We start from the raw sequence: 15,620 nt of genomic DNA, 5'->3' as shown, positions 1-15,620 counted from the left end.
AAATGGACACAAATCAGTCGTCAAGAATTATAACATTCAAAAACCAGTTGGAGAACACTTCCATCTCTTTGGTCACTCAATTACAGACCTAACCCTTCAAAAACAGACTCCAACGAGAGACTGCTGAATTGGAATTAATTTGCAAACTGGATACAATTAACTTAGGCTTGAATAAAACTATTTCCCCATGTTTATTTCCACACACACCCCCACTCTTCCTCAGACGTTCTTGTCAACTGCTGGAAATGGCCCACCTTGATTATCACTACAAAAAGTTCCCTCCACCCCGCTCTCCTGCTGGTAATAGCTCACCTTACCTGATCACTGTCCTTACAGTCTTCAGAGTAACAGCCATGTTAGTCTGTATTCGCAAAAAGAAAAGGAGTACTTGTGGCACCTTAGAGACTAACCAATTTATTTGAGCATAAGCTTTCGTGAGCTACAGCTCACTTCACCCATTGTTTCATGTTCTCTGTGAATATAAAATCTCCCCACTGTGTTTTCCACTGCATGCATCCGATGAAGTGAGCTGTAGCTCAAGAAAGCTTATGCTCAGATAAATTTGTTAGTCTCTAAGGTGCCACAAGTCCTCCTGTTCTTTTTACATCTTGTAATGATTCCCTATGATTTGCATCAGCAATGCCCTGCAGGGTTTGGCTGCCCCTGAGCTCCAGTGCAGGGGTATTCTCCCCTGGCAGCTGGGGATGGGAGAGCAGGAGAGGGAGAGAACAAAATTGAGGCGCTGCCAAATTGGGGTGAGGGGCCATGTCACTTCTACCAGGTGCCAACACAGATGGCATCTAGGGAGGGAGTCTATGTTAGCAAGCGGTGGGGTGGGCCAGGCCAACTCCATTCACTTTCCTCTTTCAGTTCAAGCCCAGCGGGTAGGACTGATGAAGGGGGAGGGAGACTGCAGCCCCCTCCCCCAAGCACTGAGAAGAGGGGCAGTTTAAGTATACCAGGAACCATCCTACTATCAATGGCTGAATCAGATGGCAGGGCCCCGCCTGCTGGGAACCCTGGTGTGAGGGAGGGAACCGCTTCCTCTGGCTCCTGAAGGCGCCTGGCCAGGCTGTGCAGCGTGAGTGATACCAGGCCAGGAGCCCAGGGTGTGAAGGGGCAAGGGAGGGAAAAGGGCCAGTCTTTTACTGAACATGTGTTGCAGATACCCCCTCCTCCACTGGCCTGGGATTTCCAGCCACTGCAGGTGAAGGTGGGTGTCTGAGATGGCCTGAAACTCCAGAAGGTTCAATACACAAACATTCTCACACCCCGCCCCCAATCGTATTAGAATAAAAAAAGAACATAAAGGAAACAAAGAGCATAAAAATATCTGAGAGACTTCAATTTGCTCTACGGTGTTCCAAAGAGAGTGGCCGTTCCTCCTATTGTACAATAGAGAGAGTTATACAGAGCTTCAATATAGAGATCTTTCTATACATATATATATATATTTATAGGTATGTATATATTTATAGTGCATTGCGTTTAAAACAGCCGTGCCTGCTTCTTCAGCTCGTTCCTCTTCCACAGGGCCAGGCGGTCGAACTCCGCAATGGTCATGCTGAAGATCTGATAGAACTCGTCCTGTGACAGGTGGCGCTGTGGGGACAGCAGAGAGGGGCATGAGGCTGGGTGTATGGGCCTGTGACAACACGAGGGAGTGCGGCTGCCATGGCTCATAACTGAGAGAGCCTGTGCAGATGCCATTGTGACTCTGCGGGAGCATACGCAAGCGACTGCCTCTGTATATGTGTGCCTATCTGTGTGTGCACGCATGTCATTGTGACTATCCAAGTGTTATTGTGTGCAGCTGTGTGTGTATCTGTGTATGTGCAATTGTAAGTGTGACCAGATGCAATTGTGGCATGAGCACACACAAATGCCTGTGAGTGTGCGATTGTGGCTGTGCAGAGCTGAGTGTGTGCGATTGCGGCTGTGTGTGTGCCTGATGTGTGTGAGCATGTGTCTGAGTGTGATTGTGTGTGAGTATCTGTGACTGTGGCTGGGTGTGAGCATGACCGCATGCCAGCGTGTGCATAAGTGACCCCCTTCCTCAGCCTGCGGCTGGGACACAGATTTGCACTGCCAGTGCTGAACCCCGAACACCGCGCTGGTGACCTCTGACCCTCACCCAGCACTGGGGCTTTTGTTGGCTTCCGGCAGCCAGCCCTCCACAATGGGTCAGTGACCTTCTAACCTGAGCTTTTCAAAGGAGGGAAGCTTGGGAAAGAGCCGGCAGGGGGAATCCCCTCTGAATTGTCCCAGAACTCGATGGGGTGGGGAGGAGTGATAGCATTGGTCTGATGCTGCGCTCAACAGGTGATGTCCATGCAGACAGCATTAACCCCTGCTCTATCTGCAGGGACCTTAGTTCTGAAACACCTCAGGTCTCCATGCTGGGAGATGACATCTAACAGGCAGGAGGGCAGCTACCCTTGCTCCATTCGGACCTCCTGCCCCAGCCCTAGCTGCACTGGGGGAGGAGGGAGACAGTGTCAGAAGGGAGTGTCCCAGTGATATTCTCCCCAGCAGGGAAGGCTTTGCTTACCTCTAACCGAGTCCTGTCCACATCCTTGGGCAGCTGGTTCCTCCCCCTGGTGGTCACCATGAGCAGCTCATAGGGGTATATCTGCAGAGATAGATGAAGAAACGTGGGTAGGCTCTCTGAGCTGAGGGAACCCACAGCAACAACCCAGCGTCTAGTCCTTGGGTCTGTTCTGTTTGGCTCAGGGGTGGTGATTCTCAGGGGCCCAACTCTCATGGCAGAATGGAGCTCAAGCTGACACTGCAAGGCAGGGGAGCTGCTCTGATGGAGAGGCTGCCCTGAGGGGCGACACTAACCCAGCTCCCTGTCTGCCCATCTCCAGGCTGACGGCGAAGACCGCTTGGCTTGTCACAGAATGGTTCCAAAACTTTTTACTCAGGCAACTCACCAACTGCATTTTGTCTTTTTTTGCAACCCACCATTACGTACGTGCATCCTCTGCCCTGGCACCTCAACCCTAACCCTGGCCAAGTGTAGAGGAATGGCCAGGGAATGAGCCTGCCCCGCATTCCCCCTGCAGCAGTGGCTCCTGTCCCATGAGGCTAGAACCGGCTCCCTGCTCTGGGTGTTGTGACCTGGCATGCAGGGTTGTAGCACTCGGGTTTGGTCCAGTTGGTGGTGCTACAATCCCATGGGCCAGGTTGCAACACCTGGAGCGGGGAACCAGGCCCAGCCCTGCGGGACTGGAGCCAACAATGTGGGGCGACTGCGGAACAGGCTCACAATTCATCTCCCCAACCCATCCAGGGTCTCCCCTCTGAACCAGGCTGGGAGAAATGTATGTTTGCCTAGGCCAGCGCCCAGTGATGCATTAACCTGGTTCTGGACATAGTGACCCAGCTAGAACCTTCTTGGGACTCACTGGTGGGTCAGGACCCACCGTTTGGGAAACACTGGTGTAGGCGATGACCTAACATCCTACCTAGCATCCCCTCTCCCCATCTAATAGGTTCAGCATCCACAGCTGGGTGGGAGCTGCTGCTGCTGAGCCCAGCACGACAGCTGTGGTCACCCACCTCATCAGTTCTTCCCCCAGCATGCAACTTTGCTGGGCAAAGCATTTGGAGACACCCGCAACGTAAACCATGCTCAATTGCAGCCCATTCTGTTGGAGCTGATAATAGCAGGAGGGACAGGGTGGCTGGAATTGAGGGAAAGTGAAGCCAGGGCATGTCTGAGGGAAGGGAAGGTATCTGGAAAGGCCTCAGTTCAAACATGGGCTCCGGAGACCAGCCCAGGACACAGGAGATGGAGGGACAATCCCCAAGGACCCTGCCCTGGTGGCATTCGGACATTAGATGGCATCACTGACTGGATGGCAGCTGTTCCCCTCTCCACGGAGAGTTTTACCTTGTATTCTGTAGGGAGAGAAAGAGAAGGAAAGAGACAAGAAACGAGTCAGTCAGCAGCCTCTGAGCCTTCCCTTTGCCATCAGGCGAGAGCCCCGACTCCCCACAGGAGACATGGCCCCAGGTGTGTTCTCCCCTTGTCTGTCTTGCCTCTGGCAGCTGCTCCCAGGGGGCTGGCCTGAGGGTGGGGTTACAGTGTGCAGGCTGCTCTCTCTCACTCCCACAGCTCCTGCCTTCCCCACTGCCACTCTACACCTGGCATCTCACTCATGGTTTCTAACGCAGCTCAGGAGGAACGGAGGCACCAGCAACACTGCGGACAGTTCAGCCCAGCTCCATTGAGAGTGCTGGTGAAGTCAGGGCCTGATCCTGCAGGGTGCTCAGGGCCCTTCTGCAGCATTGACTTCATGGGAGTAGAAGGTGCACAGCTGCCTGCAGCATGGTGGGGCCTATGAGAGATGCTACCAAGTGTTTTAGGCCCTAAAGGTACTTGTTGCTTTTCAGAGGTTTTTAAAAGGCTTTTCATAATATGAGCCCGAGTCATCCCTGCTCTGGGGCTGCACTCAGCACTAGGCAGAGGAAAGGGGGGGCAGTGGTGGGTCTCCAACAACTAACCTGACCCTGCTGCTAATGGCCCCTAAGGAATAACCAGGGGGCAGTATTGTTCAATGAAGGGGATATGAAATGCCCCTCATATGCTCTATGTGCTGGGGGTGGCTCTCTGCCAGCCAGAGGGAAACTCGCTGTCATGAGAATTCCCTGGATGATAGGTCAACCACCATTGCAGCCCCTTGATGCAGAGATGAACTGGGCCCAATATTCATAGGAATAGTTTCATTACAGTACTTTTACATTGCAAAGGAAACAGTGCTATGGTTTAACTTTAACCGTTCCCCTGCTGGGTTTGTAACCCCAACACTGCAGGAATTTGCTAGGGAACGAGAACTGGAAAGAAAAACTAACTGGACAGTGACAAAGCAAGAAACTGATTAGCCTATTTTCATTCCCCAAGCTGGCAGAAATGCAAAAAGCAATAGCAGGAACAGTGACAAATCCACGGATTGTTCTTTCAGTTTTACAGTGTCAGGGACCATCGGTAACACAGCTTTGAAATGCATCATTAGCAATGTTTCAGAGTAACAGCCGTGTTAGTCTGTATTCGCAAAAAGAAAAGGAGTACTTGTGGCACCTTAGAGACTAACCAATTTATTTGAGCATAAGCTTTCGTGAGCTACAGCTCACTTCATCAGATGCATATTGTGGAAACTGCAGCAGACTTTATATATACACAGAGAATATGAAACAATACCTCCTCCCACCCCACTGTCCTGCTGGTAATAGCTTATCTAAAGTGATCATCAGGTGGGCCATTTCCAGCACAAATCCAGGTTTGTGAGGGTGTCCCTGATCTGCTGCCACAGGGCCAGCTGGGGGCTCTAGGCAAGAGCACAAAACAGTGTCTCTTGTGCAGGACCTGCAGGCTGTCGTGTTCAGAGCTCACAGCTGACTCTGCTGCGCAGGATCTGGAGGAGACTATCTAGCAAGCGCTCACTCCCATAAGAGGGGCCATTCTAGGGCCTCAGCAGGATGGTGGTGTCCCTTTTAAGCACATTGCCACAGGCTCTAGCAGCACATACTGTAGGACTGCTCAGGCTTCCCAAGCACTGTGCCCTGCTTACCTCGCATCCCCCAGTTGACAGCGTTTGTGCTGTCATAGTGGAAGAGTTCAGCGCTGGGGGGCTGCAGGAGAAATGAGCACACAGAGGGGTCAGCACAAGGGGAGTCTAGATAAATACTCAGCCCTTCTATCGCACCTTCCATCTGGGGATCCCAAACCATTTTACAAATGTTCTAATTAATCCATCCCGAAGTAAGTGTCATTCCCCTCATTTTACAGATGGGGAAACGGAGGCACAGTGAGGTGAAATGAATTGCCCAAGATCACATAGTGAGTTAGTGGCAGAGTCAGGAATACCACCCAGCACTCCTGACTCCCAGACTGGGCATACAATCATAGGACCATTTCTAAAGTCCTTGTTGCCCAAAGTTACACAGCAAAGACATCACTCTGGAAAACAAACACCTCCCGACACTCTGAAGCAGAGGTTCTGTTCCCCTGCATCTGAACTCTAGGAATCTGGAAGAGATTTTACTTTCAGGGTAGGGCACTTGCCACTCCTAGATTCCCAGAACTGGGTGAGGCTTTTCTGATCTCTAGTTTCTACTTGGATTCCACACAAAATACACCTGGGAATCTCTGGATGTGTCTTAGCAGAGGTTGCAGCGCCTGGAGGCAGGTGCTATGGCCAGGGTGCCTCTGTTCCAGGAATGCATGTACCTCCAGAAAGAACTCCCCCAGTTCTGAGGATCCTGAACCCCAGACTGAGGATTCTGAACCCAGGCACAAAGAGGTTTCAATAGCCATGAGGATACTGCCCTAGAACTGCTCCCCCTCCCCATTTCACAGGAGGAATAGGTACCCCACCTGTGCAGCCACTCGCCCATGAGAAACACTCTGAAACACCGCCACCTAGTGGCAGGTCAGGGGTAGCCAGAGACACTCACCCTGTGCAGCCCGTTCCTTCTGTAGGCAGGGAGGGATGCAGATTTCGAAATGAGGGGATCTGAAAAGAGAAACAACAAACTGCATAATCCCAAGAGCAGGGACTTGTGCCTTAGAAACCCTCAGCTACTGAGCCAAGGCCAAGGCATCTGGTCCCCAAACACAGCTCAGGTTTAACTATGAAGAGGAAGGAGGACACCTGCAGGGTCTAGCCCAGGTGACGACACTCCCTCATAGCCACAGCATTGGCAGGTGCATCAGAGAAAGGAGAGATGCAGTGCTGCAGCTGGTCCCTTCTGCAGGCGAATGCAGGAGCCCATTGGATACCTTGCCTGGGGGGTGGGTTCCTCTGCACTTTATATTCCTGGGTCTACCCTGGCAGGCCCCTGTCCCAGTCACTTCCCTCCCAGCTGAGGGCTGGATACCCCTTGGGGTCCTTGGATTCTGCTCCCAGTGGCTGAGTGGGCTGTTTCCCTGGGGAGTGAGACACCAGGACAGAAACTCAGAGCGCTGAGTCACCTTGGGCCCAAGTGGCAGGCTGGGAGGGGCCTCTCAGGACCTAGAAGACTTTGCTATATGCACTCTGCCCCTCCACCTGAGGTGACAGACACTAATGCAAGAGGCCTCCCATCCCCACTAGGAGCTGGGTACACAGGAATATCACCATGTTCCATGGGGGAAACAGACTCAGGACGCCTACAATTTTAAGTCGACCTATTTTAGGCCAACGTAGGGCAATGCCCACCAACTCTCCTTCTGTTGGTGGTGCACGTCCTCACCAGGAGCACTTCCACTGACTGAAGAGGGGAAGTGTAGTGGGCAGACAGCCAGACTCTCAGCTCTGCACAGCTCCCCGCCAGGAGCCTAGTTGCCCCCTGGGGCTTCTCACCTTCCTACTCCCAGCTGGGAGCAGTGGGGAAGCCGCCCGGGGCTTCTTGCTTCCGGCGGGGAGATCCACATCCAGAGTCCAGTCAGCTGCCATGCTGCCAGTAGGGAGGGAGAAGCTGGGACCCTAGTGGGCAGCAGGGTTCCCAATAGGGACCTGTGTGGAGCTGAGAGCCCGGGGTCTCAGCCCACTACGCTTCCACTCTGCAATTGATGAAAGTGCTCCTGGTGAGGATATGCACGACCAGCAGAAGCTTGGAGAGGAGGCCTGGCAGCAGGTCCAGCAAAGCCATGAAATTGACAAGACAGCCAACAGCCCATGTAAGGAACTCAGCATCTGCACAGACCCTGTGTCACCCTAACTACACCGACATAAGCCCTATGCCTCTCGTGGAGGTGGAGTTATGATGTTGATGTAGTAGGGCACTTACATCAACTGTCTTATGTTGAACTAACTCTGTAGAGTAGAGCAAGTCTGAGAGAGAAGGGACTTACCCAAGATGACAGCAAATCAGCTGCAAAATAGAGACTGGAATCCCGGAGTTCTGACTTCCACTCCCATGCTCTTATGACCAGACCACACTCCTTTCTAAAGGAAAAGCCACCCTGGCCTCTCTGCCTGCAGTGGAAAACCCCCTCCCCACCCCACTTTCACAAGGCCTGCAGATGGAGGATCACAGAGTGGAAGGGAGGGGGAAGATATACATACCACTGTCAGCTAGGTAATGTGTCCGGGGAGCTGCAATGAGAGACAAAGCAGAAAGTCAGCACATCAGAGGCAGAAAGGCATTTACTGTGATAAAAAGCCCTACCAGGCAAGAGGATCTGGGTTTTCAGAGACCGGGATCCCTCACCTTGCTTCCATGGCCAAGGAAAACCTCACTTCACAGCATTCTCTGCTTCTCCCAGCACTACCCCACCCTCCCTCCCACCGCTTTCATCTCCACAGCATTTACCCTTTCTCTTCACAGCACCTTCCAAGTGAGCATCTCAAAGTGCTTTATGAATATGGGTGAGCTGAGCCTTCCTGCCTGTTGTGGTAACTGGGCCTGCAGACTTACTCTATGAGCTCAGCTATAACAAGTGAGTGGAAGTTTATAAAAGGTCACAATGAGCTGTAACAACAGATCTTGATGGGAACAGGTATGCCAAGGAGACAGAAAGACTGAACAAGTCCACACACAAAGGCCTATTGATCTAACGCAAGGGCTGGGTTAAGCTCATGCGTGATAAACAAGAAAAGTGTGGAACTAGAAATCAGTGAACCAAAATTGGTGTGTCAGAAACTAGGCCTAATTGGTGGACAAAATGAAGGGATGGGCTATTCCACCCATCACTCCCTTTTGGGGTCCTTAATGAAAGAGACACTGGGGGAAAATTAACTGCTGGAGAGAGCTTCACCATCATGGCTGCCAACCCCACCATATCCTGGACCTTCTTTGTCCTAATTCTGACAGATGTCCTGATCAGACTGGGCCAGAGACAGGGACCTAAATGACACCGCAACTTCCACCAGTTCCAGCCTAATTCCAAATATCACCTGGGATGTGAGATTTTCTCTCTCTTTCCTCCCTGGCATATGTCCTCTTCCTTGCCCATCTAATTTCCTTTCTTTCCTAACTCTCTCCTTTTTAGCTTCTGTCAGGCTTAGCTGGCCAAGACTATGGATTTTGCAACAATGCTGTAAGTCTGTGACCAGAAAGAGGCAGCTAAAAGCAATGCTCTAAACAGCGCAATGCTGGTACGAGTTTTCCAGGTCTCCGATTGGCTGATAAAACCATGTGATGGGCCTGTGTGTCTCCAGCAGAGAGGTTGCAAGTGAAAGTCAGAACCAGAGACAGAAGCTGCATTTTCCATCGTTGCTGTTCTTTTCTCTCCCCTTTTTGTGTTTATCTTGTTTTCTCTTCTCAGGAAATGGGACTGGACTTTAACAACAGCTCCAGCCCATCTCAACTAACTTCTTCTCTTTTACCTAAAAAGGACAGTTATTACCATCTCTCATACCACCTAAGAAACTGTCAAACAACGTTTTTTTTTTAAAGGGAAGGAGGGACGTTGTTAAAATGAAAGCCCAATTTAATATTTGACATTTCAAATGCTTTAACTAGTTTTCCATCTTTTTCTGTATCTTTAATAATGGGTTACTAAGGATTTTTAACAGGGTGTTTGCCATGGTACTAAACAGACTGACTGAAGTCTCTATATACTAAACACCGAACCTTGTTTAACACTGTTTAATGTTGGACAGAGACCGGGTCATGTTAATACCTTTAACTCTCTGTGCCCCTTTATTCCATCTAAATTAATACAAACCTTCCCACCCACATTCCCAGAAGGATTTGCCCTCATTTTACAGATGTGGAAACTGAGGCACAGAGCGAGAAAGGACCACACAGTAAGTTAGTGGCAGAGTGGGGATTAGAACCCAGAGCTCCTGATGCCTAGATTGCTACTCTAACCACTAGACATGCTCCCTCTCTACAAAGGCCTGAGAGCACGGATGCAGTGGGCCCATCCTCCATATCACTATTCGCAGCTCCTGCAGCATCTTGCGAGCTTGGCCACTGGGGCTGAGGGAGGTGGCTCTGCCCATCTGCAGAGGGGAGACTGCATCTGAAGCCTTGACGAGACTGCAGCCTTGGGAAGCTCAGAGCTGCCTTTTAAGGCCACAATTACTCTGGCCATATGGAGAACTGCTAACGGGTCTGTTAACAGTGGCAGCAGGTTCTGCCTCTACTGCTCCCTCCCTCTGAGAGCTGATGCGATTATGGGACCTCAGCCAGAGCAGCAGGGCTTGTGCATGGGCAGGAACCTCCCCCTACTCCATGCCTTATATCCCCTGGCGGACCCGCCTCCAAGCAGCACTGAAATATCCCTGTTTTCAGAGAGTGGCACTACTGAGACCCCATAGCGGGCAGGAGCATCACCACCAGAGCAGCCAGCGAACTCCTCCATAGGAACTCAGTCCAACTAAGAGGCCAAATGGAGGATGAGCTGGCAAGTTGGCTACGGTGCCATCTAGTGACCAGACAGGTGTGTTATTTCTTTGTAGGCCTGAATTTCCCAGTCCACAGAAAATGAAGGTGGGACTGACTGCGTGGCAGCCCTACGAACGGGCACCCCTAACTCACAATGACAAGGGGCTCCCAGAGAAACTCAGCTAAGCCCAATGATCTCGGGAGCTGTATTTGTCTTTGTGTTTGTCATTTCTTTGCCTCATGGATATAGCTATGGGACCAAACTAACACAAGCTCTGGTCTCCTCAAGGCTTCTCCACCATCTAGGCGCTCAAATACCCTAACAGACGGATCTGATGTTATTCTGGCTCCCTGAGGCATTCAAAAAACCAAACACAAGCACCAAATACCTGAAGCATAGACCCAAACACTTGGCCTTGTACACATGCCTAGGGGAGTGTGTGTAAAGGACAGATGGTTCCCTGATGCAGCCAGCAGGGGAAAGAATTGTCCAAGACTAATTTCTTGGGGCAAACTATGTCCCTTACAAACATCCAACCTCTCCAGCCGTGTTGAAAGGCTCTGGTTCAGGTGTTCTTTCTTCCCCACCATGCCAACACCTCATGCCAGGTCGTGCCCTTGTAATGGAAGTAGAAGTGGGAACACAGTATGTGGTGGGAAGAAGAGATAGCAAAGCCAATGGCTGATTTTTGTGATGTGGCCACATAGTCTGAGACCCACCAACTCATTTCTACCCCCCCTCCCCCGGCCACAGAACAGCCCCCTGCTGGGAGAGATTGCTGGCCAGCCCCATGGATCCTTTCACGCTCACATGGCTGGATCCGATCCAGCCTGTGTACATCTGGGCATTGGGGGTGAAAGACTGTTTATCTCATTCACAACCCCAAACGTCAGCCAGCTCCCAACCAATTAGAAACCACAAGCTCTTCATCTTGTGTGATCCGAGAAGCCTGCCCGCTGCTGCTATGGTGCTCTTCGCATTCCTTACAGCCGTTCAGTGAGCTCTCGTAGCCAGCTGTGTGCAGGGCCTCTCTGCTACCGGCTGAGCTGCGGGGCGGCGTCCAGGGGTCAGCGTAAGAATTGGATCGTGCCTTCATCTCTTCCTTCAGGATCAACCTGCCGATGCCGCTCTGGATCTAGGCACCGCGAGGGGAGACGGAAAGGAAAACGCTTCAGACACGGACGGGAAGTTCTCTGCCAACCAACAGCGGCAGCACAGCTGCTGACATTACCACGGCAGCATCACCCCATCACGGTGTCAGCACACAATGCCACTAATGCTGGAGTTTGCTGGTCCTGCACTCAGAGCAGGTAAGGCCAGCCCTCCCTATGGTTCTCACATCCAACCCAGCACCCAGCCAGCAAAGAGGGCTTGGTGCCCCTTGGTGAACACATTGGCTCCTTCCCCTCCCCAAGCAACACCTGCCCCATATGGCAGCTCCACCCTCCCCCTGGTCACATTTCATAGGAGAGGGTTCTTAGCCAAAGTCATTAGGTCTGTGGGTGTCTGTGCAAGGAAGGAGAAAGTCCATGAAGGGAAGGAAGGCACCAAGGAACAAGTGGGCCTGGGCGACCTAGTGCACCGGCTTCCCCTGGAAAGGCCTGAGCCTGGAATGGAGGGGCCCACAGCATGTAGACGGCACAAGACCCACTCCTGGGGCAGAAGCATCTGGAAAAAGCAGATGTCACAGATTTACCCCAGCTGTGATCTCCGAACAAGGAGATTGGGCCAAGGCAGTCTTTCCTGGCTCTCTGCCATGATCCCTGCCAGGGCGTGTGGCCTCCAACCTCGCCACCAGCTCTCCTCTTGTTTCCTCTGTTGCATTTCTCTCTCAGGGGAGGAGTTGAGAGGAGATACCAGTGGGTCAGTGGGGAAGGGATGAGACAGCCACTTACCTTGTGCATCCCCTGGTCAAACCCGTCCTCTTCTCCCCCTGATGAGAATCTGCGGGCTCGCGGTGCTGCAAGGAGACAGGGGGCAGGCCCAGTCAAATGCACAACATGGACAAATACAAACAGCAGGCAGACACCCAGGCGGGATTGCTAGCGCTGGGACCCAAGGTGAATGTGCATGGCAAATAATCCAAAGGCTGAGGGGACTGCAGGTCCTAGATGAGTCATCATCTTCCATTGGTGCCTACCCTTGATTTAACTTACATGCCCTCAGCACTGGGCCTTGCCTGGGGAATAAGGGCTCAAAGTCAACTCCCTCCCAGAAAATGACACATGCAAAGGTTGTTATTGGGCTTCCTGTGGCCTTGGTCGCACCCAGGGCAGGTCTGGGCTCCCTGCATTACCTTTGGGCGAACCTTGGAAAAGCCAGTACTCGGACTCTGAGTGGTAGTATGGGTCCGGGGAATAGGCTGGGCTGTATTTGGAGGACTGTGCAATGTCTTCGCTGGTTTTGCTTTTGGTGGCTGCAGGTGGATTGTCTGCAAAAGCAACAGATCGTGAGATTTAGGAAGGAAACCCAAGTTCTGGAGGAGATGCTGTCAGCATCACCATGGCTGTCCCACACAGACAACCAAGTGCCTCCCAACTCCAGTAAGTGGAGCCCCCTCAGCTGGCTTCAGTTTGGAGAGAACAGTTTGGAGAGAACAGCTTCTCCCCAAAGCCTGAGGGGCCAGGTATGTCCCCCAAGTAAAGGGCAGCCAATGGAGGTAGTGATCTGGCTGAGGCTGTTGGGTCACCCAATGGACCTGGAGATTCAGCGGGGGGTGTGGCACATCCCCCTGCTCCACTCTCCCCAGTGGCTTGAGGTCTCCTGTCCTGATTGGTAATAGTCCATGGTCAAAGTGCTGGACAAACATTAACTGATCACACCTCGCACTGCCGGGAGGTCAGTAGCATCACCCACATTCTACAGATGGTGAAGCGGGGGCACAGAGAGGGGAAGTTAAGGTCATGCAGTAGGACAGTGGTAGAACTGGGAACAGAACCCTGTAACTCCCAGCACCCAGCCCCAGGCTCAGTTGCACACAGCAGCTCTGTAGAGAATCGGTCGGAATAGGTTGCCAAGCACTCGGATTGTCAGGGCTCTGTCCCCTGCACTCCACGCCAGCCTTGCATCTTGCTCTGAGTCCACGGCGCTGAGGTGCAAATGCCATGACATCATGATGCAGAGCCTTTGGCTGCCAGGCTGAGTTACAAGGTAGCCACCATTGGTGCCGATCCAGAGCCCACTGTGATGCTGGCTGGTACTAATTTCTTACTCTTCCTCTTCAACCTACAATTTTCCTACTGCACCAACCAAGGAAGCAGGAAAACACTAGTGCTACTGAGACCAGCTTCTCCTCCCTCCCTAGGTAACCTCACCCCAGGAATTCAATGTCATCACCAGAAAAGGGCAGTAAAAGTGCCCTGGGGACTTTTTGAGCCTGAGCAGAGATCCAGAGGCAAGGGGCACAGCCCCGGGACAGGGCAGAGGGAAGGCGTGAGCTTCCCAAAGGGCGTGTTTGAAGGGATGGGGGAGGTGACGTGGTGGGTTTTGTGTGTGTGTGTGTGTGTGTGTAAGGGGAGCCCCATGCACAATGTTGTTGGCTCTAGTTACAGCCATGAATTCAGGCCCACAGCTCCTGTGCTGAAGAGCTACAGCCCGCAGCAGCAGTGGGATGGGGTCACCCCTCCGTGCACAAAAGGACTCTAGGTTGGCTTCAGGCCAGACGGCCAAACGTTGGAGGCTCCTGCTCATATGGTTAAGAAAACAAAATGGCTGCCTCTTCAGAACTAATCTCTTCCTCAGCAAGCACACGAGGGGCAGAGAGCATCCCGGCAGGATTGCTGCCACCTGGGCTTATGGTGAGCTCAGAGAGACGGTGCCAAACTCAACCTCAAGGCCTGGCCAGCTAAAAGTGCTCAGAGCCCCCCAGTAACATGCCAGGGGTCAGTCCAGAGAACATGGCAAAGGCAGCTACTTACAGCGCAGAGGGGTGCAGACAGTCAGCAGGGGGCGTTAAGGGTGTTAGGCAGACAGGACAGGAGAGACGCACGGAGGGAGAAAGGAGAGACAGAGTTACGGTTTCACAGGAAAAGCTGGTACACGAAGCAAGTTGGTGAGCACACAACAAGTCCTCCTCAGCAAGGGCCTGGCTGGTGCCAGGCGCCCTTGTGCCACCTCCCCAGACATCTCCCACTCCCACAACCCCAGCCCTCACCGGGGTTCACTCTCTCCAGGTTACCAACACTCTCTTTCAATCTGTAATGTCCGCCTGGGACGGTCAGGGGTTTTCAGGAAGTTGGGATTCCCTTTTTAGTTTTTTCCAGGTAATTTATATTATGGCTAGTGTAAAAAAAGCACTTTCTGCTCACTCCTCTCTCCTCACAGTTCTGACAGTGCACCCTGACCCGCAGCACACCTCTTATTCCAGCCCTACACTCTGCTGTTAATGCCCTTCAGGCTCTTGACCTGCAGCACCCTCTCATCCCCTGCCATTCCAGTCCCTGTCCCCCCCATACTCTGACACTGTCCCTCAGTCCTGACCTTCATCACCTGCTTTCCCAGCTTTGGCAACTGCTGAGCACTGGAGACAAATATCCAACCTGGTGTTATATTTGAGGAGGGGATTGAACCTCCAAATAACAGGTAAGCAGATAGATCTCCTGTGCCACTCAACTTCTCACTCCTACCTCCTGGGCTTTTTGCTGAAGGCAATGTGAAATGTCACAGCTTTGTGCCTGCACTAAATCCCACGCCCGAGCAAATGCCGCCACCACCTTTGCCAGCACCTCCAGCCTTTCTCGCCACCTCCTCCTGCGCCTGCCAGGGCATCCCCACAACCTAACCCTCTGCCTAACAATGCCATTCCCCTCTGTCCTAGATTAATCTTATCTCGGTCTCACACCGGTGAGAATCTGGAGTAACCCTGTCCTAGTCCAAGAAGTTACTCAGCAGCGTAACTGGTCCCTAATCTCTGTCTGGCCCTTCCAATGTCAGGACTATTAAGTAATTGGCAATCACCCCAAAGCAACACTCAGACTATACCGTGTCGTTTATAGATGGGGGGTTTCCGGTAGATGTTACTCTCTCCGGCAGCTGGAGAAAAGAAAAGAAAAGAAAAGAAAAGAAAAGACATGGAAGTCAGTGTGTGTTTGCTGGGAACAGTGGATATGGAGAGGGCCTGGAAGAGGAGGTGCAAACCCCCAGTCACTCATCTGTTACGTTCAACGTTTTTCACCTCCATGGACTTTAAGCAAAAAAATGCAACCTAATTCCAAGGCATTTCATCAAAGATGGATCAGTGTCTGGTTTGACTTCTGAGGTGGGGGAGAAAGAGGGTTAAACCTGTTTTGGAAGCTAA

The 15,620-nt window shown here is 52.1% G+C and overlaps 1 protein-coding gene across 11 annotated transcripts in view; it reads right to left on the bottom strand.

Annotated features, from left to right (window-relative positions):
* Nucleotides 1–1,326: 1,326 nt before the first annotated feature.
* The window catches only part of ABLIM3 (actin binding LIM protein family member 3), a 110,166-nt gene continuing 95,872 nt past the window's right edge, over nt 1,327–15,620 (bottom strand). For 4 of the 11 annotated variants that reach the window (XR_012160250.1, XR_012160253.1, XR_012160251.1 and 1 more), the window contains 9 exons: nt 15,305–15,355; nt 12,621–12,755; nt 12,220–12,284; nt 11,312–11,459; nt 8,055–8,084; nt 6,463–6,521; nt 5,577–5,637; nt 3,565–3,906; nt 2,552–2,632 (listed from right to left, as the gene is read on the bottom strand). Coding sequence is in view for 3 of the 11 variants with exons in the window: in XM_073355826.1 (XP_073211927.1) it covers nt 1,489–1,602; nt 2,552–2,632; nt 3,899–3,906; nt 5,577–5,637; nt 6,463–6,521; nt 8,055–8,084; nt 11,312–11,459; nt 12,220–12,284; nt 12,621–12,755; nt 15,305–15,355 (752 nt within the window). In the remaining 8 variants the exon portion in view is untranslated. Of the gene's footprint in view, nt 1,603–2,551; nt 2,633–3,564; nt 3,907–5,576; nt 5,638–6,462; nt 6,522–7,349; nt 7,614–8,054; nt 8,085–11,311; nt 11,460–12,219; nt 12,285–12,620; nt 12,756–15,304; nt 15,356–15,620 lie in introns of those variants that run through there. The other 7 variants (XR_012160254.1, XR_012160252.1, XM_073355826.1 and 4 more) reach the window with 6 other exon arrangements.

Source organism: Lepidochelys kempii, chromosome 8, assembly GCF_965140265.1.
Source record: "Lepidochelys kempii isolate rLepKem1 chromosome 8, rLepKem1.hap2, whole genome shotgun sequence".
In the NCBI taxonomy this organism is placed as follows: Eukaryota; Metazoa; Chordata; order Testudines; family Cheloniidae; genus Lepidochelys; species Lepidochelys kempii.
This window is presented reverse-complemented; position numbering and strand designations above follow the sequence as displayed.